The following is a 25,284-nucleotide window of genomic DNA, read 5'->3' on the forward strand; positions in this document are numbered from 1 at the left end:
ATTGATGATCATCCTAGTTATATATTCGATATCGCCATTAATTTTAAGTATTTGTAAGGATATAATTATTTCTGTTTACAATTGGTGGATGGAAAACATCGTCTCAAAATTTAGGAACAATTATTTTGGCTAACATGTTATTAAAAAATATAACACAGTCTTGCTGTATTCATTGTATTCGAATGTATATGGAAATTGGTCCTTGGACAAACACACTCTCGAACATTAAACTCATTCCAACGTGCGCCGTTTTGCGTATAAAGGCACGTTATTATTGTTTATCGCCAAGCAACTTCTAGTTTTATTAAATCACTTATTTACACGTTTATAGTGTTTAAGTCCTCGTTAATAGAACACTTCGACTAATTCTGACAATGATCAATTTCATTATACACAAGTCTTTTCATTTCTGTTTTCTTCTCTCGCGCAATTACGAGTAAAAAGTTAAAACAGATGTATGATTCCCTCGAACAAGTAGAAATGGAGGCATATCGCGTGTTAGAGTCTCCAGCCAAGCCATGTAAAGAGGTGCTGATACAGCACCTTTCCGAGGCATTGGTAATGTCCTAAAAAATGATTCAAAAATAATAAATATGCCACTAATTATCGAAAGAAACTCAAATAGTCGTATTCACTCACATGACAACTAAATTAGCCTCCATAGAGTTTTCCAATAATAGCTCTCGTAAACGCAAATGCCTATTCGTTTTCTCCTTCATGGCAACTAGTTCAGAATCCTTAATCATGCCTAAAAATTAAAACAGCATATTTTAAAATATAATAAAAATGACTAATCAGTTCTTTCATAACTTTTATGTAGACATACTTTCATCTGCTGTTTTGGGGTCTTCTGCTTGTTGAAAATTTGTTATTAATGAATCGAAAAAGCTTTTTGTACTCTCTTGCGCTGGCTTCGAAATATCTGGTATTACTTTCAGAGCCGAGTAATCTATTCGGAATTTCGATAAAAGACTTGCCATGCTAAAAATGCGATGATAGAAATATTAACAATCTGATTTGCCCATTTTTGCCTACAGTAACACATATTTTATAACATATACTTACTTCCTCTGTTCATACTCCAATTCAGAATGCTTATTAGCAAGTGCAAAAACCCTTAGTTTACTATTGGACCAGTTACGTCTTGTACTAATGATGTATGGGAGTAGAAGAGTTAAACCTCCATCATCATACAACCACCATACATCTATTGTACCCTTTTTCTGTTTGCGTTGAAATTTCGTCACAACATTAAGTATATCTTTCGCTATCGGTATGATATTCTGCCGATTTTCGCGTTGCTCTTCGATTGCTGGATTAGGATACTCATTGATTACTTTAGAGCGCCTCGGCGCTGGGCTACCAGGAATTGAAATATCTGACGTGCTACTGGCTGCACAAACAAATATTTCTCATTAATTATCATATACAATATCGAATATATAAGAAAAAAGTCACAGACATTTTACAAACCTTGACTAAGTTGAGAAAAACTTTGATTTCCTGGTATCGTAGCTGCAGTATTCTTTTTCTGATCATCAACGTCTCCCATAACTGCACTATGGTCAAGGCCTTCACTTATTCGGAGAAGCGCTACTGCTATATGCATATCCAAGGCTTTACTGTAGGAATAACGAGGAACAGAAAATGTTAGTATAAATAAATTGATGTATTTTACTTCGTGATGTATAGAGATACGTACTGCATCACGTTAAAGTACATATTCAGATTCTCTTGTGGGCATGTCGCCCAGTTTTGTTTATAGCCCATTAACAAAATGTTAGGTCTCATTTTTCCCAAACCAGCGGCTTGCAAAAGGGATGTAGCACCGTCTTGAAAGCTTGCACCATCCACCAAAGAATAAAACGCTTTGATTTTATTTGTTCTGAGCCAGGAAGTACATTTGGTGATCATGGAATTACGCGTTTTATATGATACGGGTGCCTGGAAACCAAACGAGAAAGAACTATCATTGTGAAGCCAGGTTTTGATACTACTAAAGGATTTAATCAATCGCCAATGTTTATTGAACTGTACCTCCATAATATGGCCACAGATGAATAGGCTATTGTTCTTAGTAATATGATGTGCAAAATCGACGAGCGCTGATCGCGCACTTGGCGCTCCAGTGAGTACCAAAAGCTGAGGTCTGTAATTTTTAACATGTTCTTCGACCCTATCTAATTGTTGGACAGCAGTTAAAGCATTATTGTACGTTTGGGCTTGCGTGGTCGAACCCCAATTCACATCTGTAACAAATATTTTTTAATGCCAGGAACTATGCTACCTTGCATATCGCATCATTACCTGGTTTTCTATACGACACTACTAAATAAAGTGCCAACACGACACATAAAGTGATCAAGGCTGTCCACCATGAGATCAGGAACATCACAGAAACACAGAGAATAGCACCAGCAAGACTTAGCCACATATTGTAATACTAAAAATGAAAGTAGCATTTAAAACGAATGATTATTTTATTCAAAGATGCTCATCTGTAAGAATTTTACCTTAAATGTCGGTCGCCAACCAATTGGTTTAGCCAGCGAAGCATGGAAAGTGCTAAAGTTAACGAGAGTGTAGGCAGCCAAAAAGAAGTTTGAGATCAAAGGAGCTATGGCATTCAATTCCCCTAAAATTGGAACCATATTTAACAATGATCTAATTATTATTAATTTACCCATAGAAGATGATAGTATTTACCAATTAAAATGAACCCAACAGCAATTATAAATGTCAGGAAATATCCACGGATTGGTTCTTTATCCTTATCACCACTGAACCATGCGATTCCAGGGTATAACTTATCAAGACAGAGTGCCTGAAATACTTTTGGTGCAGAAACCAGTGATGCTAAAGCACTCGATAGTGTGGCTGCGAAGCAACCAGCATAAATGAATGGACCAAATGCAGAGACCAATTCGATCACCTGAAGAATTCAATTTTTATGCATTTCTATGCTTAATAAATATGTAACTCGACGTATTTTTAGCTTAATGCAACAAGTACCTGAAAACTGTTGTGACTACCGTAAGAGCAGTTGCCTGTGCAATTAAATTTCGTGCCATATGCGCTCCAAACTATTTGACTTGGATATTCTGCGGTCATGGTTACGCTCTCCGTTGAGTCATTGCTTGTATTATTGAAAGTTGATAAGGCAGCATAAGAATGATTAAAAACGTTCCATAAATCATTAACATCCCCAGATGCATCTCGTATGACGGTACCACCCACCATAAGTGCCATGAGAATATACGAGATTGTTGTCAATAAAATTGCTAACAATGTTCCTTTAGGAATAGCTGTTTGTGGATCCTATCGAAATCATAAAAGAATTGTATGAATGAATTTATCTCGAGACATATGTTACTATTTCAAAATAGAGTAAAATTTTCTAGCAAACTTAATGAGACATGCAGCGTAAAAATCGAAGCATTTGAATTCAGTTTTAATAATTACGACAGTAAAAAATATTCCCTATAGACGGAAGGACTAAATCACCTTCAAATCACCGGATATATTCGCACCTGCCAGGATACCTGTTGCTGCTGGGAAAAAAATAGCCAAGACTGAAAAAAAATTATGTTCCACTCCTTCGCTGTATCTATAGTCCGGATAAAAGTTCTCCTTAAACAGTTCGTCTGTAAATGGGAAAATGAAAACAATAGAAATTTATAAAATACAAAACACCTTAAAAACTGAACTAAAAACTAACTATAATACATACAATACATTCATCGAAACTCAATTGTCTTTGCTATCTACTGAACAAATTGCAAACTTATCAAACATTACCATCGTATCCTATAAATCCTTTAGCTCGCTCCTTATCATCTTTGGGCCCAATAAAAGTGCCGATCATAAAGTCAGCAATGGCTACCAGTAGAATAACAAGTAAACCAATCTGTGCCTTCGCCTCCCATTCCAAACCAACTATTACGATTACCAGAAGCAGAACTATCGTGATGCAACCTGTTGAAACGAAGCAATAAAAACGTGGTCTAATAAACCACACATAAATTCCTTCATACAGACCTATGATTCTGATATCCGTGTTATCGCAGTCTACAATGCAAACACCGTTCGATTTGAGACAGTCGACCATACTTTCGCAAAATCCAACAACGTACATCGCGCAGGCGACTGCGTTCGCTAAAGAAAATATAAGTCCTATGGATCCTCCGAATTCTGGTCCCAATGATCTAGAAATCATATAATAGGTGCCACCTAGGGGAAATCCTCCATTAATCCTATGGATTTACAGGACGTGAAACTTAGCATCTATTTATTTCAGTGTTACGCACCTCCTTTAATGAGCCCATTCGTACTAATCGCCGACATCGATAGTGATGTTATAGTAGTCACTGCTGTGGTGGTGAAGATTAATAAAATAGCTTGCCCTGGAGACACAGAAGTCATAACTTGAGTCTAGACATCTGAAAAGACTTGGCGATACGTTCAGCAATATAATTACCTATTCCAGCCTGAGCCACGACCCAGGAGAGCCGCAGGAACAGCATCACACCCCAGATATTGAGGAGACATCTTAGTAGAACACCTTGGATCCAGCCAAATTTGACCCCAGACGATGGTGGTTTTACGTGTGCTATAGGCAGAGTATGCGAACCTGAACCCTATGGAAAAAGAAAACGAAGATACATCTTGAAGTGTCTGTAATTGCTCTGAATGATCAGTTTCGAAGGACTACAATTTAGACTCTGCTGACTCTATCCTGTATCTAGATCATTCGAGTTCAAAGCAAATCGTTGTCCCACATACTCGACGCAGCTAGATGACTTTTGCACGATTATGGCTAAACAGTAACTAGTCGGGCTGAATAAACAAGTATTTATAGAATTAAACGGTAGAACATGCCGAGAGATCTGTGGATCTCTGTACGTGAGCGTTACGCGTAAATTGAGATTTAGAGGTGGTTATCGGCATTGAAGGTGATTCGTCTAGAGGAAGGGTCGCCAGTCGACCAATGAAGACTAACGATTTACGTAACAATGCCTCACATGTCGTACATTACAAGTCACCCAATGTTGATATACTTTTTCGGGATTCGGTACTCGAGTCTTGCGAATCTCGAACACTCCTGTAATTACATTCCCATTAAATTTGCAGCAATGAAAAGGAACGAAACTACCACGGGTCCGAGTTCAGATTTAACTTCGTGGAAGTTTAAACGGACAAAGTGAATGTTGAAGCACTACATCAATGTTTCCAGAGTTTAACTCCAGGTTTAGGTAAAGCCCCAGAGAATTAGGTAGCTGCTGGCTTTCCAAATTTGCGTGGCGCTTGATCAAACAATGTTTGTCGAAACCCTAGAAACGAACGTGAGTGAGTAGAGAATAATTGGATCAGCCATCCGGTCAGATGTCACGGCTATGTCTTCAAGATTAGCAATACGAGAATCTTTAACATAAAATACGGATAGTGTCAAGGTTGATCTTTTAAATTTCCTTGATTCGATCCCCTTTGGCGAGGAACGCTCGTTTTACTTCTTTGGCGAACGACCGTCAGGCAGTTCAAGGGTACCTCCTCAACTGGCTTATAGCTCTTACAGAGGCGATTATTTCATTCCATTATTTCCCGTTATATCCTCGAATATCGTGCCTTGGACGCCACTATAATTCTAAAATTATTCTTGCGCATCTACACGATATCCCTCCACGAAAAAGAAGGAAACACTTTACAAATCTCCAAATTCGCTGAATAAGTAGCATAAGCCTCAAAAACTGAAATCTCTGTTTGCCATTTATCGTTCTGACCGTATCAGTTTCACCATCGCTTGCATATCGTATTTCTTGGTCGTGTTACACATGGTAATTAACCGTGTGACATCTCCCCACAGTGTTGAAGGCACGAGTAGCAATCTGACCTCGCTAATAAGAGGAGATTTCTCGGATTTCCAGAGTAACTTTTTTTATTCCTCCGATGCGAATGCTTGAGCTTGCCTAATTAATGAAATAGACTCTTAAATGTCCTTCTATTTTTGCGATAAGTGCAGCGAGGCAGAAGAGACTCTCTCGAGACTGCCGTTCGCTGATGCAAATCATGCATCTGATGCGATCCACGGGTGCACGTAAGTACTCGTGCAAGGCGTAAGTGAATTACGAGCGTGTTGCATCGAAGAAAAGAGTATTCGTGACTGCGGTCACATGCGTTCGTAAATACTGACACATTCACCGTGCACGTGGTATAATAGTCAAATAATAACAAACGCTTATCCCTCGACCCGTAATGTATTCGGAGCACGCGTTTTACTGGTCCTATTGACACCCTCGTTAAGTTCTCGTGACACACAATTTCGGTTTGCGTTAGATAGTTCACTTTTCCTGTGCAGGAGGAGACATCAGAAAAATGATAAACCTATAGACTTCTAATATTTTAGAAAAATGAAACACTAAGAAAATTATTGAAGTTGAACATACCTAAAATTAAATAGGATGAATTATCCATCAAGCCAAAACAGTACTCCAATTCTATTCAGAAAAGTAGGAGTTGCAAAATGCATTAGGGACGAAGCAGTTCGAAGAATAAAAATTGACAGCGTGTTTCATAATTCGCAGTTAGCCCAGAATGCAACTGCAGTTGTATGAGAATATCAGTTTCCCGAATAAATATTCTAGTGGATGAGGCAGCCTCGTGGCATTTATGATTAGTTCAAGCGATGCTTTAATTGTTCGGGGGAACGTGTGGGTCTTGGCTTTAATTTGCTGTGCACCATAAAGATTGTGCGCCTCTAAATGCATTTTCTAGGGTGCATGAAGTAGATTCACTTTCGCACAGAATTTTATAAGCATCTTTCTTTTAAAACAACTTTTACTAACTTTGCTGTAAGCTTTTAAGGCACTGCCCAAAGAAATTCTATTATACTTTCTGCGAAATGCTAATTTCTACTTCACTTTCGAATGCAACGTAGACACTGCACGCGTGATCACGTAAATAGTAACCCACATGCAGGCATTCTGCATGCAGTTACGCGTAGAATGCAACGTGATATTTTTACGAATTTTCTATAAATACGATTCGCTGCAGTGTAACTGGAAATTTTCCAGAATGCTACTTTCTCTTTAGACGGAAACTACCTTTCTCAAATTATTTCTGACTGTGCAACGTTGAATGAAAGTAACGAACAGTCATAATCAATGTCCTTTCTGGATACGTCTCTCGTTGAGGTAATTACGAGGGAATTGAGACATTTGACTGACTGAATCGTATCCAAAATGGATATAGCTTGAATTATCGTTAGCTTCACGCCGAGGGCAATCCAGATGATGGATTTAAGTCATTACTGTCCTACGTTCCGCCGGACATATCATATTTCGGCCTAGCAATCACTTTAACCGCGTTTATATCTAGCTAAGCATCGCATGGGACTTTCTAAAAATTGTGTACGATCCAGATATTTTATAATTATCTACAGTTAGAATCTAAACGAAATGGATATGTAGTTGAATTGGTGTAAACCATCTGTTATCGAACGTGAACAGCATAGTGGAACCTCGAACATATGGACGAGGAAATAATTCCAAGGAACATAAGGGTGGACAATATTGTAACTTTGGTATTGTAACTTTTATAAAATTATCTACACTCAGTCGTGAAATATCCGCTAAGCAAACAATGATTATTACCTCTGTTTCGCAACAACGATTGACTAAGGAATCTCTTGCGAAAAAAATCATTGATAGAATCATAGATTTTCGCGTTGCAAAACTGAATGAAGTTATTATACGAGCACCAGTGATAATAGAGTTTAAACTTTCGCGTACGAGACACTTAAAGGATCAATGATGGCTTACGCGTGCGTAATAACGCGTTTGATAATTTCGGAAAACGATTCCATGACACACAAGTCATCTATTAATTTACATCATGAAATATATTATCAAATATTAAGAAAATGACGATAAGAGGTATCACAGTCTATAATGAATGAACTGTGATATCAGCATTCCCAGCGTTTATTATAGAATTTTTTAATTCTACTCAATTTTTAAAAAGGTCTCGTCGCGTTCTCAACAAATCAGCAAATACGTGACTCGAAATAAGTTTATTCGGTGCTCGTGATATTCAATCTCACGTTCAATATTAGCTTTTGAAAGACCAACGCCGAGACGAGATAATCGACGACGTTACGCTGCACTGAGTTCCCGAGCGCAACATTTTCTAAAACAAATTTCTGCTTCCTCGAGACACAGGCGATTACGCGATTAAAAGTCTTTTTCTTCCGACAATTCCGTAATCGGCGAAGCGTGTTCCTAAAACGATAACAAGCAATTTCTAGTTGGAAAGAGTAATCGTGCTGCGTGTGTACCCTTCCCAGGAAGAATGCTCGCACCGACCATTACACATCGTGTGTACAACTACGTTTACTACACGTGTTTAATTTTAGATTGCAGTAATTGACGAGAGGGTCGTGGATAAGGGGCGGGGATCTAAGAAATGGGTGAATGTCAATGTACAGGAATCATATGCCTCGATGAAGGCTCAATTTTTCGTTAACAGTGTCAGCTTATAAACAAACTGCAGCTTCAGAAGAAACCCTCATATCTCGACACACCTCCATCAAAATTACCACAAAATAAATTTTGTACAAAAAATTGATCCTCAAATAAGGAGGCATCAATTTCAAGCCCATCTTAATTTAAACGACATAAAAAAGTCCTGAAAAAGAGTCTGAGAGTCGCAGAAGAATGCCAATCGCGTAGCACCATGCGCCATCGCGATCGTAATGAGTCCAACTACCGGCGCATTATAAAACAAAGAAATAGTGGTGCCTATTAATGGTCAAGTATCATCATCCTTACCTTGTTAAGCAAAGTGGGATTGTGAAGCTCGTCCAAGGATGGCCTATGAGCAGCCTGGATGCTCATGATGTTCCTGTAATTATCAAGCCTGGGCAGTGCCTCTCTGGTCATGTGTCTGAGGGACTTTTTGGTCTCTTGCTCGCCAAGAAGGCTGGCACGACCTTCCAAGCTGTCGACTCGATTCACGTGAAACCTTGTCCTCCTCAGAGGATTCAGTTCCACCGTCTCGGAATCGGTATCTCCGTTCACACCGTTCTCGTGTGCCATATTTGCTTCTGGTCTTACGCTTTCTCCTTAACAACTCTTCCAGTTCTCCTTTTACTGACCCTCCTTCTTACTTGGCACGACTGGTCGATTTCCAGAACGAACAGGAAGCACCGTTCGCTGCAGACAGGGCCAATTGATCGGTTTTCTCCGAGAATTCGATGGTTTATTTATTCAACCTCGGACTGAAGATCCCTGTCAACAATCGTTGCACGATGAAGATGTTAGGATTATCCGCCTGTTTATTCCGCGAGAATGCGGAACAAAGGGGTGACTATCTATGCAAAGAAAGGTTCTCAGTTATGTAGTTAGGGATTCAGGGATGTATAGTCATCCCGTTTTTCATGCTCCTTTGGGTTTCTTGTTTGAAGAGTTCACAGAAAGGTTGTTGACTATCAGTGGGTGGATTGAAATTAGCTTGTCAAGAGCATTGGTCTATTTCACCGAACTACTATTTCAAATTCTCCATAGGTATGTCTATTTCTAGATTTTCCGCTTCGATCAAGACGAATCCCAGTTGCAATTTTCATGATCGATTTTCGCAAGAAAAGAAAGAAGGCAGACTGAAAAATATTTTGGGGTGTACTAGCGAACATCTGGCTTTCCAATGACATGACAGTCGTAATTTATTTTTTCGATACGAGTGATTTGACTGACAATTGGTACAATGTTCCAGAGCGAAAAGGAAGTCGTCTTGAAGAAGACGCGCCGATCGGCGCCCGATGCCCTTGGTTCTCGAGTTACAATTAGTTAACAACTGCCGCGTAGGCTTGTCAATTATGAAATTACCCTTGTTTACAACACTCCACACATAATTACTGGCTCCTGACGGGTTAATGCATGGATGATCTAGTTATCGAATTAATCGTTTCTTGTAACGCCGTAAAAGAGAGGTTTCCTGGATGGACAGTGGACACTCTACTTGTAACTTATAAGTAGAACACGTTTCCTAAACTTTATGTTGTTCAGATACGACATGGGTTTTTTTTATGTAACTCGTGACTTATATCTTGAATCGAAACCTTATCTTAAGGCCTTTTTATTCATTTTGTTGGGATTAATTCGAGTAAGAACTATTATTATTCCAAGCATAACATCCTCGGAAATGTTATGTTTATAAATATGCACGTTATTATAGTAGGAAAGAATTATGACTAGATTATTATTGCGTCAAATCATTCACTTCAGCTGCGTTTCCCGGAAATACCAAAGCGAGAGAAAACTTGAATCATCGACTTACATTGATAAGATTTGTAATTTATTTTTACTTTCAAATCTGTGTCTATCTATAAATATGCTCGATAAGAAAATTGCTAGGAATCACAGAGCTTATTTATAAACAGATAAATTAACACGAATGCATTTCGCGGCTACTAAGAATGAAAAGGAAAATTTCTTGTCAGAGAAAATATGTTTATTGAATAATAATAGATCTTAACTAACCTTTAAGTAGATTAAACTAACAACATGCAAAAAGGTATGCTTTACACACAACTCGATCTAATATTTGCATTTCTGATGAGGACTTTGCCATTGTCACAGCGCTATCGCTTATATTATAATACTATGTATCAACTGCCTCGTAACCACTGCCTAATAGTGTACTATTGCAAAACGCCTGTTGCACCTACATTATTGCAATATAAACACTTTACAATTCAGTTTCCTATTTCATGTTCTCTCACTCAGAATTTGTTCCTCATGACGCATATGACACGAGGGTGACAACCCTCGTAAAATACTTTTTAATCCCAAAATATCCAAAGGGGAGAAACACGTCTCTATCTGTATTCATCCATCAAATATTTATTCAGACACCAATGGATTCTAGTTCTCCCTGACATTTCATTAACTTCACAGAGAACGAAAATAATATTCTACCACCTCAGACATTGAAACATTTATTCAACCCCAAAAAGTCAAAGGCTACAAGATTATCCTCTGTCCTTTTAAACAACATAATTCACCTAAGAAAAGTAAAAGAATGACTTGGAGATTAGACCTTAAGCAGATCGTCGCTGGAAAAGATAATCGCGACACTTACTTAATCAAGAATAAATTACGAAACAGAAATATTTCCAAATGTGCCGCATCACGTGATAGAGCATGGCATTGGATTTAAATATTTTAGAACCTCAGAATTGGATAAAACTGATTTGAGAAGCTACCAGCTCAGCTGGCAACGCAGCCGGCTCTTCCTGGGCGCCGGCCTTTGCTACAAACACAATGCAGCCTAGTTTCAGTTGCATTGTGCTCGTTGAAGGGGTAGGACCGGTGCGCTCGGTCCTGCTCCTTATTCAATGAAGAGACCGTCAAAGAGCCTTAGGACAACCCGTATTTATTATCAATAAACCAGAATTATGTACACACTAAACATCATCTGAAAGAGACTCCTAATTGAAGAAAACACTGCATCAAATCTTCTCTTCCGAGCTCCTAAGTAGCAAGTACAAGTTTTCACTCGAGCAAACTTCCAAATTCAATGCATCACAGAAACCTGTATTCTTGTACACAATTCGGCTTAATCTTATTCTTTGGGAGTCCTTGAGTAATTGTGAGTATTCTCTATTCTCAAAATTCGCAAATTATGGTAGTACTATAGGACCTCGACCAACAGATTATGAAGATACTCATATCTGAGACATCTTCTAATGCCTAATTTTCTTATTTGCAGCATACTCTACATCGACGTTGTACTTCTATTGTCACTCTACCAAATAGAAGTAACTCCAAATAAAAATGGTTAATAAAAAACAAAAAGTATTGTTCTACTGTAGTTCTAAACTACAGCTCACGCTATTTGGATAGAAAATATGTAATTAAATTTGCCCCTTCTGGACCCGCGAGCACTGCACAAGGGACAACTATCGACAACCCTTGAATCTCCTCATACCCCCAAGAATATAAAAAAATAATTGATCGTCAGGGAATCTCTTAACAGCATCAATCGAATGATAAAAAAGAAACGAGTATATCGTCCTTCACCTTTCCTCTCAGCCTCGTAAAAGGATCCTTCCGAGCGGGACAGGGTTTTCCGTCAAGTGTCCTTTTCCCCCGTAACCTTGCGCCATGAATATTCACGTCGTGAAGCCTTTCACATCAGACTTGCAGGATGCATCCAGTGATTTCAACGTTCGAGGCGTTTCGAAATCGCGAGCAACGACATCCCTGGCGGCGTGGAGGGATGCCGGCTGCCTCCCCGGCTCTCGTTTCCACTGTCGCGCCGCGGGAGCCTGATTGTTTCGTTATCACTTGGCTCGCGATGGAAAACTCGCGATTGGAACTGATGTGCACGGTATATTTGTGCAGCACATGCAGCTTCTGTCACATAGGGTGCTCTCGTGCGACGAGGGCTCGCCACTCCACCGACACGTCCGACCTCGACGACACCCCGACTCCTACTGACGGCACCACGTCGCACGCAGTCCCCTTTAACTTCGCCGCTGAAGCGCGTACTACGCGCACACACATGCAGTTGCGTGCACGCGCGCGTGCAGGAGTGCACTAGCGATGGCTTTCGACGGGGGTCGAGATCGAGCTAGCCCTGTTTCGATTCTTTTGGAGCGTCTGGAGTGGTAAGGGTGAACTGAAGGAAGAGGTGTTTAGAGAAGAACGCTTTTTCAGTGCTTCTTATGAGGGTGAGTTTATTGAAAACTTCTTGTATCTTTATGGGTGAGTAATTCGTTTTTTGTTTCTTTCTCTTTCTTTTTTATTTGTTAGCGCTAAGACTGAAGAATTGATCAGAGGTCATCTTAGAAGCATGAAACTTGTTTTTGTTTTAATTGTAGAGGGTCTATGATGCTGTTAATTTTTTAAGATTTCGAAGATTTTCATTTTAGAGATTGGAGAATTCTTACAATGATTGGAAAGCTGTGATGAAACATTAGTCCCGTTGCATTTGCATAATGTATGCGGTGATGCGTTTATTGATACTGAAAAAAAGGTATGCGATTATAGAGATGCAAATCCATTACTCTTTAGTATGCACACATGAATCGGTATATGCAACGCACATGCGTTATCTCGCACACATGCACTTTGACCCAAGTCTGGCCCAACGAATTCTTTCGCCCTAGATTTTTACATAAATAATTGACAATCTTTTCAATGAAATTTTGCTCTTTATCTTGATCTACTGTACCAGATTATACTACTTTATTTTAATGGCAAGCTAGTATTTGAAAGAATGCTGAAACTACGCAGTTCTTGTTGCATCAAAATTCATTGCAATTGGCATATTAATTTATAAAAAATGTAGTCTTAAATCATCATAATACGTTCGTGAATATATCTATTAATGCATTTCTATGTAATTAGAAAGCAGACGTAGTAAAATGCTCCAAATTCTTTCTATCTGTGCTCCGTTGTTATCCATTTGATACGCTACTGTTCTGTGACGTATCGACAGAAAATATTAAAATCTAAATGTAATAAATATACATCGTAAAATATTTATGATAAAGATAGACTATACTTTTTTGCTTTAATTTACGTTTTCATGAGATTTTTTCCATTATTATTTCAATGAACTGCGACGTAGATATGAATTGCGCTAATAAGTACGCAAAATGTATCTCCTTCTATCAAAACTTATAATATATTCTCCAAAAAGTTAACGTTATAATAAAATGTATATTTTATGAAATCACACAAATACTTTATGAAGTATTTTATTTTATTATATATCCGTTCTATATACATCGACAAAACTATATAAATTTGTTAATATTATGAAAGTACAGTTTTGTTGGACATTTTTAGTTGAATAACATTCTAGGTCAGATGTTATTCTAGAATTTTAAAAATAAACAAATTTATATATTAACAAATTTCACTTATTTAGCTACAATTTGTCCTATAGTATCCAAATGCTTATTCTCTAAACTTAATTGTTACTGAAACCATTGAACACTAGCTCAATCGCTGCCTGAACGTCACCGTTCGTGAACTGCAGTGCCTGAATATTCAGTGTGTCATCTTGCAGCCCCATTTCGTGCATTTGTGCTAGCTGCCTTTGCAAATCGGTGAGCTGTGGCAAAACGGGCGGTAAAAGTGATGCTAACGCGGAATCGTTTATCAGTCCTGTTGCTGCAGACGCTTCTTGTATAGCTTGGGTGCACATTTCTGTGGTTATCACACCAGAATTTGTACTACCACCCGAGGTGGATGAAGGGGAATTGGACAGAGGAAAACTTCTTGCTCTAGCTCTATTCACAGCCGCTGCAAGTTGCGCAGTCGTGATCATAGTGTTCGATGGATTAGAGGATAAATTCGGGGGTTGTGTAGAATCCGAGGATTGAGAAGAATCTCCTGCCATTTCCTCGTCGTCGCTAAGATTATCTAAACTATACGAGTAAGCAGCTGGTTGCAAGTTGGACAGTGAATTGTTGGAACTAGCAGCTGCATTGTTGTGTGCTTCTTCATGGACTGCTGCAGCTATATTCTGTGCCGCTTCTACTAGGACTGGATGGGCCTCTGCGTATCTATAGGTAGATTGTTCATTAGTTTTATGCAATTGTAGTCTAGATGAAAGTACAAATTAATGTTTACCTCCTAACAGTCTCTACATCTGTGAAATGCGTCATTAGGTCAGTGCTTTGCAAGATAGCAATTGCTACAGTATCGTCGTGTAATCCAGGAGAAGATGAGATAATATTGTCTATAACTTCTGGCCTTCCTCCTAAACGCTGAAATAAATAATAATTTCGTATAATATGTTCTGTGTATCATAAGAAACAAATGTGATACCTACATGCAAAGCACTTCGAAGAGCAGGATTTTCCTTAAATGATTTAAATGCAGATGCAAGCTGTAAAATACTATCTTCTGAAATATATTTGGGCAGCATTTGGATTTCTGGTTCCTTCTTCTTTAAGACATGTACCATTGCACCACTTTTCAAGCCATAGGACTCCAGAGACAAATCATCCTCGAGAATGCATCCACAATATACTAATTCTAGAACAAAGAGAACAATTACTGTACAACTATAAGTTTAGAATTGTTTAGAATTAGATCAGAGATTCTTAGTAAAGAAAACAAGAAAAAGAAATTAAGAAAACGTATGAGTAAGGAAAAACGTCATCTTACCGAATGATTCTTTCGATAGGTTAACTCTCTCAGCTGTCTCACACCTCAGATCTTCGACTTTCGTTTTAAAATTTACATTGTTTAATTTAATGGTAGTCAAGGTACTAGGGTCTATCCGTACGCCTAAGATTAATTCCGCAGCCATTATCATAGATCAGAAGTGATACTACACAACAGACGCTGCACTTCAATTTTACGGAATCATCGGCCAAACGACGTTGCGATGCCGACATTGTCTTTCTACTGTCATTACTCCATTGGCATCTTTGTATCGTTTAAGCAAATAAACTTATGAATCGATAAATTTAAGAGAAAAGAGTGTATAATTTCTTTGTAAGAGTTTTACAACAATAAATAATCCATTTTATTGGAAAACATTGTTGCAAATGAATCCTAGAACACGATCAATGTTATTGTACAATTAATTTGCACCGAATACAAGAATTTTTGCATTAATTTACTCATCTACATATTTAACCTTTGTCACATCTCTAGACCATTCTGTAAAGATGTTATTCATTCATTGTTTTTTAAACATTAAATGCATAGTGGTGCTAAAGTTCAGTGATACGAACCTGGCACTCGACCGCTAAAAAGAATAAAAAATTGTTTATTAATTAATTTAGGGACAATTGGACCATGCAAAATCGTTGTAGGAACTCTACATATCATTATGCAATGGTAAAACTCCGTGGAAATTGTTTATTTATTGCAAAAACAGCATTTGAAAATTGCAACTGAAAGCCCAAAGGTGCTGCGTGCGCCACCTAGCGGCGGCGCTTCGGAACTAAAAGTTAGTGTTCGAAATTTAGTTCCAAGGCGCCACCGCTAGAGGCGCTAGTGTCGCCCCCCGGAAAATTTCAAAAATCGGAGAAAACAAAACATGTTGGTGGCGCCTCTAGCGGCGACTTCCTAGAACTAAATTCGAAACATCGACTTTTAGTTCCAAAGTATGACCGCTAGATGGAGCTAGTAGTGCATTCTCTCTTCAATTACATTCTTCAAATGCTGTTTTTACAATAAATAAACAATTTCCATGAATATTTACCATTGTTTAATGATGTGTAGAGTCCCTATAATAATTCTAAATCATGAGATTGCTTCTATTGTAAACCGAAGGATGCTGCTGAGCTCATCTTATTTCCATTGCATCTTTGCCACTTATTCACATTATGAACAAACTTAAATTATAATTTTCATTTTCATAAGCCTTGCAATTATTCATGCAATTCATTAATGACGTTACAGGTGATACGAAAACGCTAATTGAAATCAGAACCACAAAAATTCATTCAGCGAAAGGTCTACCCTTCTGCTTAGTTTGTGATAAAACATAACGGCAGCGCCAGCAAAATACAATGAGCGAGTCCAGTGATATGTTTGCCGTAAATTTTGCAAGCTGACACTTGAACAATTATAATATGATGTTGTGTGATATGCAACTGTGATATGTCATAAAAAGAAGCAGCAATGCAAGACATTTGCGAGAACATTCGTACGGCTATTGAACATGGACGTACCGATATAATTAGATCTCTTTTGGATGCGTGTACGTGTAACAAATTTACAGTAAAACTATCTGTGTATTCTCTTAATTTATCACACAATATTTCATTAAAGCTACTTGCATGCAAGGTGAAGGAAAAATATAAAACACATCAGTTATACTTAGTTCAATATATTTCATACAACAATACTCTTACAATAAAATTATCTGAATGTTTATTTGATTTTTATAACAGGTGAAAATGGTAATACAGCAGAGGGTATAACAAAAGAAAAGATATTAAATCAGCCACTATTAGAGGAAGGCACTTTCCTTTCATATGCATCAAAGGTAATTACATTCTATGAATTATAACAAAATTAATGTATATTAATGAATTGCAAAGAATAAGGATTTTATGAATTTGTATATATCTGTAGACTAATCAACCAGATATTGTAAGAACATTACTAAGTTGTGGTGCTAATCCAGCCATTCAAAACACTAATGGACATAATGCTGTAGATGTTGCATCAAGTGATGTAATAAGACGTACTTACATTGAGGAATTATTAAGAGCAACAGCTGGATCTGAGTAAGTGATCATATTTATTTTATTTATGACATTTGTACCTATTTTGATAACATATATTTACTTAAAGGATAGAGAGGGTACTGCAGTTATTAGATGCAGGACTAAATGTTAATTCATGGGATTCCCATGGTAGTAAAAATACACCTTTGCATTGGGCAGCTTGCTATGGCAACAAAGATATTGTCACATGTTTAATAGGTAAAGTACTAAGAATATTTCACAAAGTATATTTATTATAATACTAAGTATACGATGCCTACACAGATAGAGGAGCAGATGTAAATGCTGTAAATGGTTGTGGTGCTACACCATTGCATGATGCAGTAAACCGTGGTGATGTTGCTATTTGTCAAGAATTATTACAAGCAGGAGCCAATCCTCTCATACGAGCAACTAAAGGGTACCTAAATATTGCAACATTTTAAAAATAGTGTTCTTTTAAATAAATTTTAACCGAGATTCTGTTGCAGAACTTTTGCAGGGAAAACCCCATATGATCTTTCTAGAGGAAAACAACCTTTGCATTGTTTTCTTCAAAGATTTTTATCAAACTTTGTATCGAACGAGAGTGAAACAATGCACAGCCCAACAGCATCATTTACAGATGGAAATTTTTGTCAAAAAAGTATTTCGAGCAACATGAGCCAACTTTCTATTGACTCTAGTAAATCATTAGATCCAGTATATGATGTTCCATTACGTGATTCAGGCAAAGACAGCCCCACTAAAAGTACAGAGAAAGATTGGCTATATAGTTTACTTTGGCCACAACCAAAAACTGTTGTAGAATTGAAAAATTTCTCTTCACCTTTTATTGCTGGAAAAGAACTTTTTATATCTATAGTACAGGTACAGCTTTTTACTATTAATAAGTTAATCATAATTATGTCACATGATTCTTTACTTAGTCTTTTTTGCATAGGGTAGTGAATCCATACACAGAATATTAGACGTTTGGGAAATTAGCAGGACCCATTTATTAGAATTGGGTCATGATGTAAAGATTGGAGAAGTACATCCCAGTTCTGGTAAATTGATTAATGATAACAGAATAGAATGTATAGTTAACAAGAAATTATTTAATAAGCCTGACGGATATCAGTTGCATATTTCACAAAATGCTATTAAAGTCGGCGCTGGAAGTCTGGCTGGATTGCATTATGCAGTTTGTACATTTGTACAAATTTTACGATTAAGTAAAAACCACAGTAGATCAGACGCCTGTGAGATCGAACCTGTATTTATAAAAGACGAGCCGCGATTCACGCATCGCGGTATATTGTTAGATATCTCGCCCAGAGGTCGTATTCCTACTTTAGAATATTTACTGCACATGATCGATCTGTGGTCGTCCTTTAAAATATCCCATTTACATCTGTACTCGAGACTTACTCCGAATTGTGATTGGCAAATTTGTTATTCAAAATCGGAGATGGTTACTCTTGATCGCTACTGCAGGTATGTTCACAGTATTCGTCCTCACAGTTTCCTCTACATTTGATTTTATTAATGAAGATTTTTTACAGAGATCGACATCTAGATTTAGTTCCAACTTTGGATGTTGACTCAAACGTAGGTCAACACCATTTATCGCAAATGTGGCCTATATTTCAAGAGTTACTAGCAGTATTTCCAAGTCTAAGTTACGTTCATGTTGGTCCCAGACTAGCTAGTCTACTTGTTCAAGCAGACAATTTCGATTTAAATCTATCGATTAATGAAACTATAGAGACAGATATGTCAGAAGTATTTAAATCCTATTCTTGTCTACAAGAATTATGGCACATTCTGAATTTGAGTTCAAGTACAACCTTGTTGCTCTGTTCAAATGGCTTACATTCCAAAGCAGAGTTTCATAATATACCCAACAATATTATTCTTGTTGAGTATGGATTTCAGGTGAATAATAGTTTCTTTTAATTCGTTCATAAAAAGCTATTGAAATTTTATTTATATATTTTGTACCATCTATACTATAGGCGGATTATGACTTTTCTGAATGGACAGAAGCATTTAGAATAGCAGGTGGTAACGTTCTACTTAGTTCTGGTACGGCGAGTTATAATAGTTTAGCAGGATGTCCCGCGTCGACTTACGCAAATACAAAGAATGCAATAAAAACCTCGCTCGAGCAGGATTCAATTGGCATAGTTGTAGCGCATTGGTCTGGAAGTCATCATCTTACTCCTCATCCTTTTGCATGGATCGGATATTTGGTTGCAGCAGGATTGTCGTGGAATCCAGGTTGTGAAATAGACATGGGAGTTGATGATAACTATGAAATTTCTGAAGTATTTAGCTCAAGGTATTACTAACTTGAATTTATTTTTTTCATTTATCATTTGTATGTAAAGTTTATATAACTAAAACGTTACTGTCACAGGCAAAAATGTATTACAAAATTACTGGATGTTCATGTTTTTCAAGATTCAGAATATAAAATTGGAAATGCAATACTGGAATTGGGACGTTTAGATACCCTAGTGCTTACTCTAAGCAAGAATCAAGGAGTAAAAGATTTACAACAGATCCCTGACAATCGAGGATCAACCTTATATAGATTACTAACAGACCCAGACAATGTTAACTTAGAGTATCTTTCGGCTGACTTATTTGCGGTAAGTATAAAATTGTAAATATTCATATACTACTGTAACTGAAGTGTAGATCAAACTAATTAGAATGTATTTAACAGAAATTAACAAAACAAGTGAAACGTATTTCCCACTCATTGTACGAGTGCAACTTATCATCCAAATTTGCATCAATGGAAATTCAGGAGTTACAATTAACAGCTGATTTGATGTTAACAGCGTGCAAAATCGGAAGGACATTGATAGGCGTTGGCGTTAATCCTAATAGCAATATGGGTCTGGCAGTCATTAATTTAGGAGTATGTAATTTACCACCTACGTTTAGAACCGATGTAGCAAATAAAATGTTGGCTCACATAGAGCAATATAAGGGGTCGTGGTTACAGAGGCATTTACCTCAAGGCCTTCAAAGCTCTTTGCTAGTCTTGACTAGTGCTTTACATAGGTTTGTGCCAGAAACATAATCTCTCTTATATATCGAAATCATGAAAGATTTTTCATATTTATATGTAACAAATCAGTTCCTGCTATACAAGACTGCAGGTGCACACAGTGCTGAAAGCAATTATACATAGAGCTTATTAATGTTCCTTTAAGAGGATACAAGTTAATACACGATAACATAGTCATTTCACTGGTTCTACCTAACCGAATATCTCAGATTGAAACAATTTTTAATACTTGTACGACGATAATAGTAAGGGAACATTCTCAATATCTGCTAAAAAATTTATAAAAAAATATTGGTTATATCAATTTATAACGTGAAAAATGATAATTATAACTATATAATTAATTACATTAAATACAAATGTATTTAATTATACATGGTAATATGTATTTGATTGTTTACAATATATTAATTATACAAAATTTCTGTGGTAGAATTGATGTTAAAATTTATGTACAAAAGTATTTTCATACTAAATATTTTTAAAACAATATAATTTTTTTATACTGTGAGTCTTACTTAGTAATTTAAAATAGCATTATTACTTCCTCAATAAATTGCAATATCGGTCTAGTTAGTATACTTTCTTAACCAATGATTTCATACCTATAGTATTGTTAAGTTTCCCATGGAACAGTATTTGTATACTTAAACATACATTTATATTATGAACTTTCATTAAAAATGAAATACAACACATTTTTATATCCTCCAATTTTTTATACTATTATATATGTAACAAAGTTAATGTATTTACAATGCTTTTAAAGAACATCTTTTTATATTTAGCATAAAAGCAATTATTACACTGTTTGAAATTGTAACAATTTAAGAAATGTTCGATCCATGCAATATTAAACATACAACATTGGTTATTAATGCAAAATGAACACATCATTGAATAAAGACTATAAAACATAACAATATTTTTTATTGTACAGCATCATTTATCAAATTATTTCTGTTTTGTTCAGTCCACCCACCCATTTCCAAGTCCTGTTTGTGTTGCATCTCATTTTCAAGAGCCTTAAGTCTATAAAATTCATTGATCTCGAATTCATATTTTGGAGCTGTAATGCCAAAGAAACTGGCCAAACATTCACCCAAATAATCGCACCCATCCAGAATCCTGCCACCAAGCCATGTTGTTTGATACCAAGCCCATGGCATCCAAGTAAGAGTCTTCTGTGAGTCCCATTTTTATTTTGATACAAAACATATTAAAAGTGCACATTAAAAAATAATAATAAAGAAAGTTAAAGTAGTTTATAAACAAAACTTAACTGGGTCTATTTGAGCTACTATCGTATTTGTGTTTGGTGTGTCTGCTTCATCCTCAGAGTATTCTTCTAAATCACCATCCGAAAAATGTAATACGCGTTTTGGTCGTTTCTTTGGTTTCAAATCCTAAAATTGCCTCAAATGAGAATACTTCTAAGGATCTTATCACACTTTCCTAAGTAACATACTTGTGTATCATTGTCACTATTGCTCTTTTCACTTAACACTACATCAGATACGTCACAAATTTCATTATTTTCCGAATCCATGATCGATGCTCTGATTTCTTCCAAATTTTCCTCTAATCTATATGAAACTGTTTACAAAAATTTTGACAAGTCTCATTCGTAGTGTCAACCATAAACAAAGAACAGTATAACCTTTGACGCTTTAGTGTGAGTCACTCGAAAACCATTGGTACATGAATGAATTAGTAGTCATACTTTAAACTACAAAACTAAATCATAGATTAAATATTTACTATAAGGTATAGTAAGTTGAAAATGTTTCTATGCATCGCTGGGATCAAATTCATTCAATGGAATTATTAACAATTATTAATGTAAGAAATGGTCTGAACACCACATTATTAGTGCTCATTAAAAGTACAAAGGAAGCAAATTTACACCTGCACACGTCCTCCCATGTTCTGTCGATAATTCAGTCACTACATTTACCAACAGCAAAACTCAAAACAATTGTCATAGTCATAGCGCAAAAACTACAAATTACTATACACATTTCTGTAGTCTAATCTCGATAACTTAAATCAGAATCATAAACGCTATAATACGAAATTATCCATTTAGAATATAAACGATTTTCAAAGTAACAGCGTAATCTGCAATTCTAATTCAATACGAGTCGAAAGAGATGGTAGGAAGAACTAAAAAAGTATAAGCGGAGAGAATATTGTGGCGTAGAATGAGCCCGAAGTTTAAAAGAGAAGCGAACTGCGTTCATCGATAAGGAATGGAGCACGCAGCCGGCTGTGTTTGTGGCGCATTGTTAGTCTTGTGAGGAATGACTGTTCAGGTCTGAGGTTTGCGTTTGGTCACCGTGGCGACGGTCACCCATTCGTGAAATCCCTCATTTTTCTTTCGTTTACGTTTAGTGCACCTCTGCACATGTTATCCAAGTGATATCTTCTTCATTCGCGAAGATTTGCGATGGCAGGGACACTCGTCTGTTTCCGGTACTTTCTCATCGGTGGTGCTATCGTCGTCGGCGTAAGTCCATTATTTACTGTACATACTGTCATTGGAAACAGTAGCACTGTTTACATTCGACAATCTCTGCTTCGGGATCGCAGTTAAACAATTTTTTGTATTCTAATGTATTGGAGTTACACAATGCGCTGCGTTCTTTTCGGTTTCGTTCTTTGACTCTCTTTCGGCTGTTCTATTATTAAGAATACAGCAGTCGCTGACCAGTTTCTGATTTGCCACCGTGTTGGACGACGGCCAATCTGCGCTGCTACGATGTCAGCGGGTTGTTTTTGTACGAACTTCATACGGTGTTCCGGTTTTTGAATTTCATTCTCGGTCGTTTATTGCGTTGCTGCACTTGCATATGTTACCAAAATTATTTAGTCACTGATTTTGGTAGCGTACTAAACTTTTTTCATCTCCAAAATTCAAGTACTGACGATAAGATGTACCAAAATAGAGCCAATAGACACATACTATCAGAGTTTGATACCGATGAATCTATTCTTGGAAAGTATGATCATCAGAAATACTTATTAGCAGTATGAAAGATACACTGGTGCTTTTGTTCGCCTTTGATTATAATTATTACCTCATCACGGTGAAATAAAAATGATTTTAAAATCTTCTATTACTTTATCTGTCTCAAAATCTTTGACTTTACTTGGCGCGATAGATTAGATACAACTAATCATCGCTTATCGTGAATGTTAGTGCATGTTATCATCCGAGAATGTATTGTCTCTGCGGAAGTAACATGAAATTTTCTTTTTCACAGGTATGCGGTGCCATAGAAAGCATTTGTGCAGGCTATTTTATATATCAGTTCTATGAATATGCACCCCTCACACCTAGTAATGTATGCGGTTCAGCGATAACCCTGTTAACAATGGGTTTGATAGCGACTATGGTGGGCTGGTGTGCCTGGCAATTTTTAGATTTCTCAAACACCGGCCAAGTCGTAATTGTAAGACATCTTGCATCATTATCTGCTCCTAATTATTTCTAAATTACGTCTATTTGTTTACATTTTCTTGCACCAATCAGTACAGTTTTCTTCCTTACCCAATCACGGTAGAGAAGTAATTTCGTATTCAGTTTTCCATAGTGTTAATAATCATTACGATTGCCAACGCGGGTGCAGGGATTTGGGCCCTTATCAGACACGAACAGGTGGATCAGCTACCAGCAGCACATCTCGAACAAGCTTTCGAGCTTGCCCTCTCAGATCGCAAGCCTCTTTGGGATCGCATGCATTCGAGAGTAAATTCAGAAAATTATTGCATAACGATGATTGATTACCAAAATTTCTAGTTACAAAGGCTTCTTTCTTCAGCTACGTTGCTGTGGAGTAAACGGACCAGGAGATTATCGTAGCCACGATGCTATTCCCTGGTCATGTTGCGATACGGACTCGTTTTTAAGTTCTGGCGACGCTAAAGGTGTGTGCAGCACTATGTACGCGCGAGGCTGTCAGCACGTAGTAATAAACCGTACGAGATCGATCCTCCTTCACATTTTTTTACTTGCACTGTGCACGGTACTACTCCAGGTGAGTTGATAAACTCTAGATCGATCGTTCCATGAAATCATAATCGAGAGTTTTATTACGTTATCTTATAGATCTGTTTCATAATGTGCGTAACGTGTTACACGAGGGCTTGTCGAGAAAGGATGGAAAGAAGAAAGGAGTTAATGCTCGCCGCGCAGGCATTCGCGAGAGTATCGAAAGATATGGGAGCAAATGAAATTCTTCTAAACCATCAGCCAAAGGCACCCAATGCAGCAACAGATGTTTGACGATCGAGGAGAGATCGTAACGAATACTTCCTACAAGGCAGCACTTTAGTATCGTCTCCTGATTTTTATTTGCACTGGACGTATATATAAATTTGGATCCTGTAATAAATAATAATTGTACGATACGTCAAAGCTATTGTACAATTTTAGGACATCTTGTATTACATATGAAGTCCTCTTAATTACTTATACAGGGAATACTTAAGTAACTACTAATTTATAGTGAGGAGAATGTCTATATCTCCTTTTTCCAAAATTATAACTTTCGTAGTAATAATACGAGTGATGTTTGACATAAATGTATTATATGTATATGAGTACAAGATAAACCGATTTTTACTAGTCTATACAAGTTTGTACAGTTCTACCAAGCACGAAATAAATATTTGTAATAGAATACATTCATCTTTTAACTCCCAAATTCGGCGAGGTATTCTGGACGCTCGCAAACACGACTGTACAGGGTAATCCTCTCGCTTGTGAACAAAGGCAGTGCGGCCACAACTATGTCACAACAAAAATCCTATGTGTTGTACATGTTGTGATCTGTCGATTTTCAGCTAAGAAATATAGTAGTACAAGAGCATTGTAGGCCTCTTATATCACAATACAGTCCCACTGTAATGATTTCGCGACGTGCCTGTCTCTGAGTCACCAAACGAGAGGATCACCCTATATAAGCTGACCTTAGAT

At 37.1% G+C, this 25,284-nt stretch overlaps 6 protein-coding genes across 10 annotated transcripts; 3 read left to right on the plus strand and 3 right to left on the minus strand.

Annotated features, from left to right (window-relative positions):
- Positions 1–393: 393 nt before the first annotated feature.
- Ncc69 (sodium chloride cotransporter 69) lies at positions 394–12,473 on the minus strand. Of its 3 annotated transcripts, none has more exons than XM_076376834.1 (18): positions 12,072–12,473; positions 8,823–9,271; positions 4,478–4,637; positions 4,308–4,403; positions 4,039–4,230; positions 3,799–3,975; positions 3,505–3,644; positions 3,013–3,318; positions 2,707–2,932; positions 2,514–2,635; positions 2,308–2,443; positions 2,038–2,249; positions 1,703–1,944; positions 1,474–1,622; positions 1,066–1,393; positions 827–981; positions 640–748; positions 394–566 (listed from the first exon to the last, which is right to left on the minus strand). In XM_076376834.1, exons 2-18 carry the CDS (start codon positions 9,087–9,089, stop codon positions 431–433), a joined length of 3,153 nt encoding a protein of 1,050 aa, XP_076232949.1. In that variant the 5' UTR covers positions 9,090–9,271; positions 12,072–12,473; the 3' UTR covers positions 394–430. The 3 variants fall into 3 exon arrangements, with proteins under 3 accessions (XP_076232949.1, XP_076232941.1, XP_076232956.1); XM_076376826.1 differs by having other exon boundaries at positions 8,823–9,281; XM_076376841.1 differs by lacking the exons at positions 4,478–4,637; positions 8,823–9,271; positions 12,072–12,473 and having other exon boundaries at positions 4,039–4,205; positions 4,308–4,361.
- On the plus strand, positions 12,199–13,043 carry LOC143178298 (uncharacterized). The gene is made up of 2 exons (XM_076376855.1): positions 12,199–12,724; positions 12,926–13,043. Exon 1 carries the CDS (start codon positions 12,199–12,201, stop codon positions 12,592–12,594), a length of 396 nt encoding a protein of 131 aa, XP_076232970.1. The 3' UTR covers positions 12,595–12,724; positions 12,926–13,043.
- Positions 13,044–13,746: 703 nt separating this feature from the next.
- LOC143179056 (ubiquitin-like protein 7) lies at positions 13,747–15,510 on the minus strand. Its single transcript, XM_076378057.1, has 4 exons — positions 15,177–15,510; positions 14,839–15,044; positions 14,637–14,773; positions 13,747–14,569 (listed from the first exon to the last, which is right to left on the minus strand). Exons 1-4 carry the CDS (start codon positions 15,325–15,327, stop codon positions 13,972–13,974), a joined length of 1,092 nt encoding a protein of 363 aa, XP_076234172.1. The 5' UTR covers positions 15,328–15,510; the 3' UTR covers positions 13,747–13,971.
- A 1,033-nt stretch (positions 15,511–16,543) lies between these two features.
- Positions 16,544–20,741, plus strand: LOC143179088 (uncharacterized). 3 transcript variants are annotated; one of them, XM_076378114.1, is made up of 11 exons: positions 16,544–16,725; positions 16,919–17,013; positions 17,103–17,257; positions 17,325–17,455; positions 17,522–17,657; positions 17,728–18,106; positions 18,180–18,715; positions 18,784–19,156; positions 19,237–19,562; positions 19,641–19,875; positions 19,953–20,605. In XM_076378114.1, the coding sequence occupies exons 1-11, from the start codon at positions 16,647–16,649 to the stop codon at positions 20,313–20,315; spliced, it is 2,808 nt and encodes a 935-aa protein (XP_076234229.1). In that variant the 5' UTR covers positions 16,544–16,646; the 3' UTR covers positions 20,316–20,605. The 3 variants fall into 3 exon arrangements, with proteins under 3 accessions (XP_076234229.1, XP_076234249.1, XP_076234240.1); XM_076378134.1 differs by having other exon boundaries at positions 20,071–20,241; XM_076378125.1 differs by having other exon boundaries at positions 16,682–16,811; positions 19,953–20,741.
- LOC143179123 (protein FAM177A1) lies at positions 20,740–22,000 on the minus strand. The gene is made up of 3 exons (XM_076378179.1): positions 21,772–22,000; positions 21,587–21,709; positions 20,740–21,487 (listed from the first exon to the last, which is right to left on the minus strand). Exons 1-3 carry the CDS (start codon positions 21,850–21,852, stop codon positions 21,233–21,235), a joined length of 459 nt encoding a protein of 152 aa, XP_076234294.1. The 5' UTR covers positions 21,853–22,000; the 3' UTR covers positions 20,740–21,232.
- Positions 22,001–22,512: 512 nt separating this feature from the next.
- On the plus strand, positions 22,513–24,984 carry LOC143179104 (uncharacterized). The gene is made up of 5 exons (XM_076378146.1): positions 22,513–22,812; positions 23,570–23,758; positions 23,890–24,054; positions 24,128–24,343; positions 24,415–24,984. Exons 1-5 carry the CDS (start codon positions 22,753–22,755, stop codon positions 24,589–24,591), a joined length of 807 nt encoding a protein of 268 aa, XP_076234261.1. The 5' UTR covers positions 22,513–22,752; the 3' UTR covers positions 24,592–24,984.
- Positions 24,985–25,284: the final 300 nt, after the last annotated feature.

This window comes from Calliopsis andreniformis, chromosome 1, assembly GCF_051401765.1.
Source record: "Calliopsis andreniformis isolate RMS-2024a chromosome 1, iyCalAndr_principal, whole genome shotgun sequence".
Classification (NCBI taxonomy): Eukaryota; Metazoa; Arthropoda; class Insecta; order Hymenoptera; family Andrenidae; genus Calliopsis; species Calliopsis andreniformis.

Bases quoted from the DNA above. Each gene is read 5' to 3' on its own strand.
- Ncc69 (XM_076376834.1), bottom strand. From the start codon at position 9,089: ATGGCACACGAGAACGGTGTGAACGGAGATACCGATTCCGAGACGGTG. The intron at 1,394-1,473 runs GTTTGTAAAATG...TTGTTTGTGCAG, and splicing joins TTTTTCTCAACTTAGTCAAG to CCAGTAGCACGTCAGATATT. The intron at 567-639 runs GTGAGTGAATAC...ATCATTTTTTAG, and splicing joins GAGGCTAATTTAGTTGTCAT to GACATTACCAATGCCTCGGA.
- LOC143178298 (XM_076376855.1), top strand. From the start codon at position 12,199: ATGCATCCAGTGATTTCAACGTTCGAGGCGTTTCGAAATCGCGAGCAA.
- LOC143179056 (XM_076378057.1), bottom strand. From the start codon at position 15,327: ATGATAATGGCTGCGGAATTAATCTTAGGCGTACGGATAGACCCTAGT. The intron at 15,045-15,176 runs GTAAGATGACGT...TCTTTGTTCTAG, and splicing joins CCTATCGAAAGAATCATTCG to AATTAGTATATTGTGGATGC. The intron at 14,570-14,636 runs GTAAACATTAAT...ATCTACCTATAG, and splicing joins GATGTAGAGACTGTTAGGAG to ATACGCAGAGGCCCATCCAG.
- LOC143179088 (XM_076378114.1), top strand. From the start codon at position 16,647: ATGCAAGACATTTGCGAGAACATTCGTACGGCTATTGAACATGGACGT. The intron at 17,456-17,521 runs GTAAAGTACTAA...ATGCCTACACAG, and splicing joins TATTGTCACATGTTTAATAG to ATAGAGGAGCAGATGTAAAT. The intron at 19,563-19,640 runs GTATTACTAACT...TTACTGTCACAG, and splicing joins TCTGAAGTATTTAGCTCAAG to GCAAAAATGTATTACAAAAT.
- LOC143179123 (XM_076378179.1), bottom strand. From the start codon at position 21,852: ATGGATTCGGAAAATAATGAAATTTGTGACGTATCTGATGTAGTGTTA. The intron at 21,710-21,771 runs GTATGTTACTTA...AGGCAATTTTAG, and splicing joins ATAGTGACAATGATACACAA to GATTTGAAACCAAAGAAACG. The intron at 21,488-21,586 runs GTTAAGTTTTGT...TGGGACTCACAG, and splicing joins TAGTAGCTCAAATAGACCCA to AAGACTCTTACTTGGATGCC.
- LOC143179104 (XM_076378146.1), top strand. From the start codon at position 22,753: ATGGCAGGGACACTCGTCTGTTTCCGGTACTTTCTCATCGGTGGTGCT. The intron at 23,759-23,889 runs GTAAGACATCTT...TTTCGTATTCAG, and splicing joins ACACCGGCCAAGTCGTAATT to TTTTCCATAGTGTTAATAAT. The intron at 24,055-24,127 runs GTAAATTCAGAA...TTCTTTCTTCAG, and splicing joins GGGATCGCATGCATTCGAGA to CTACGTTGCTGTGGAGTAAA.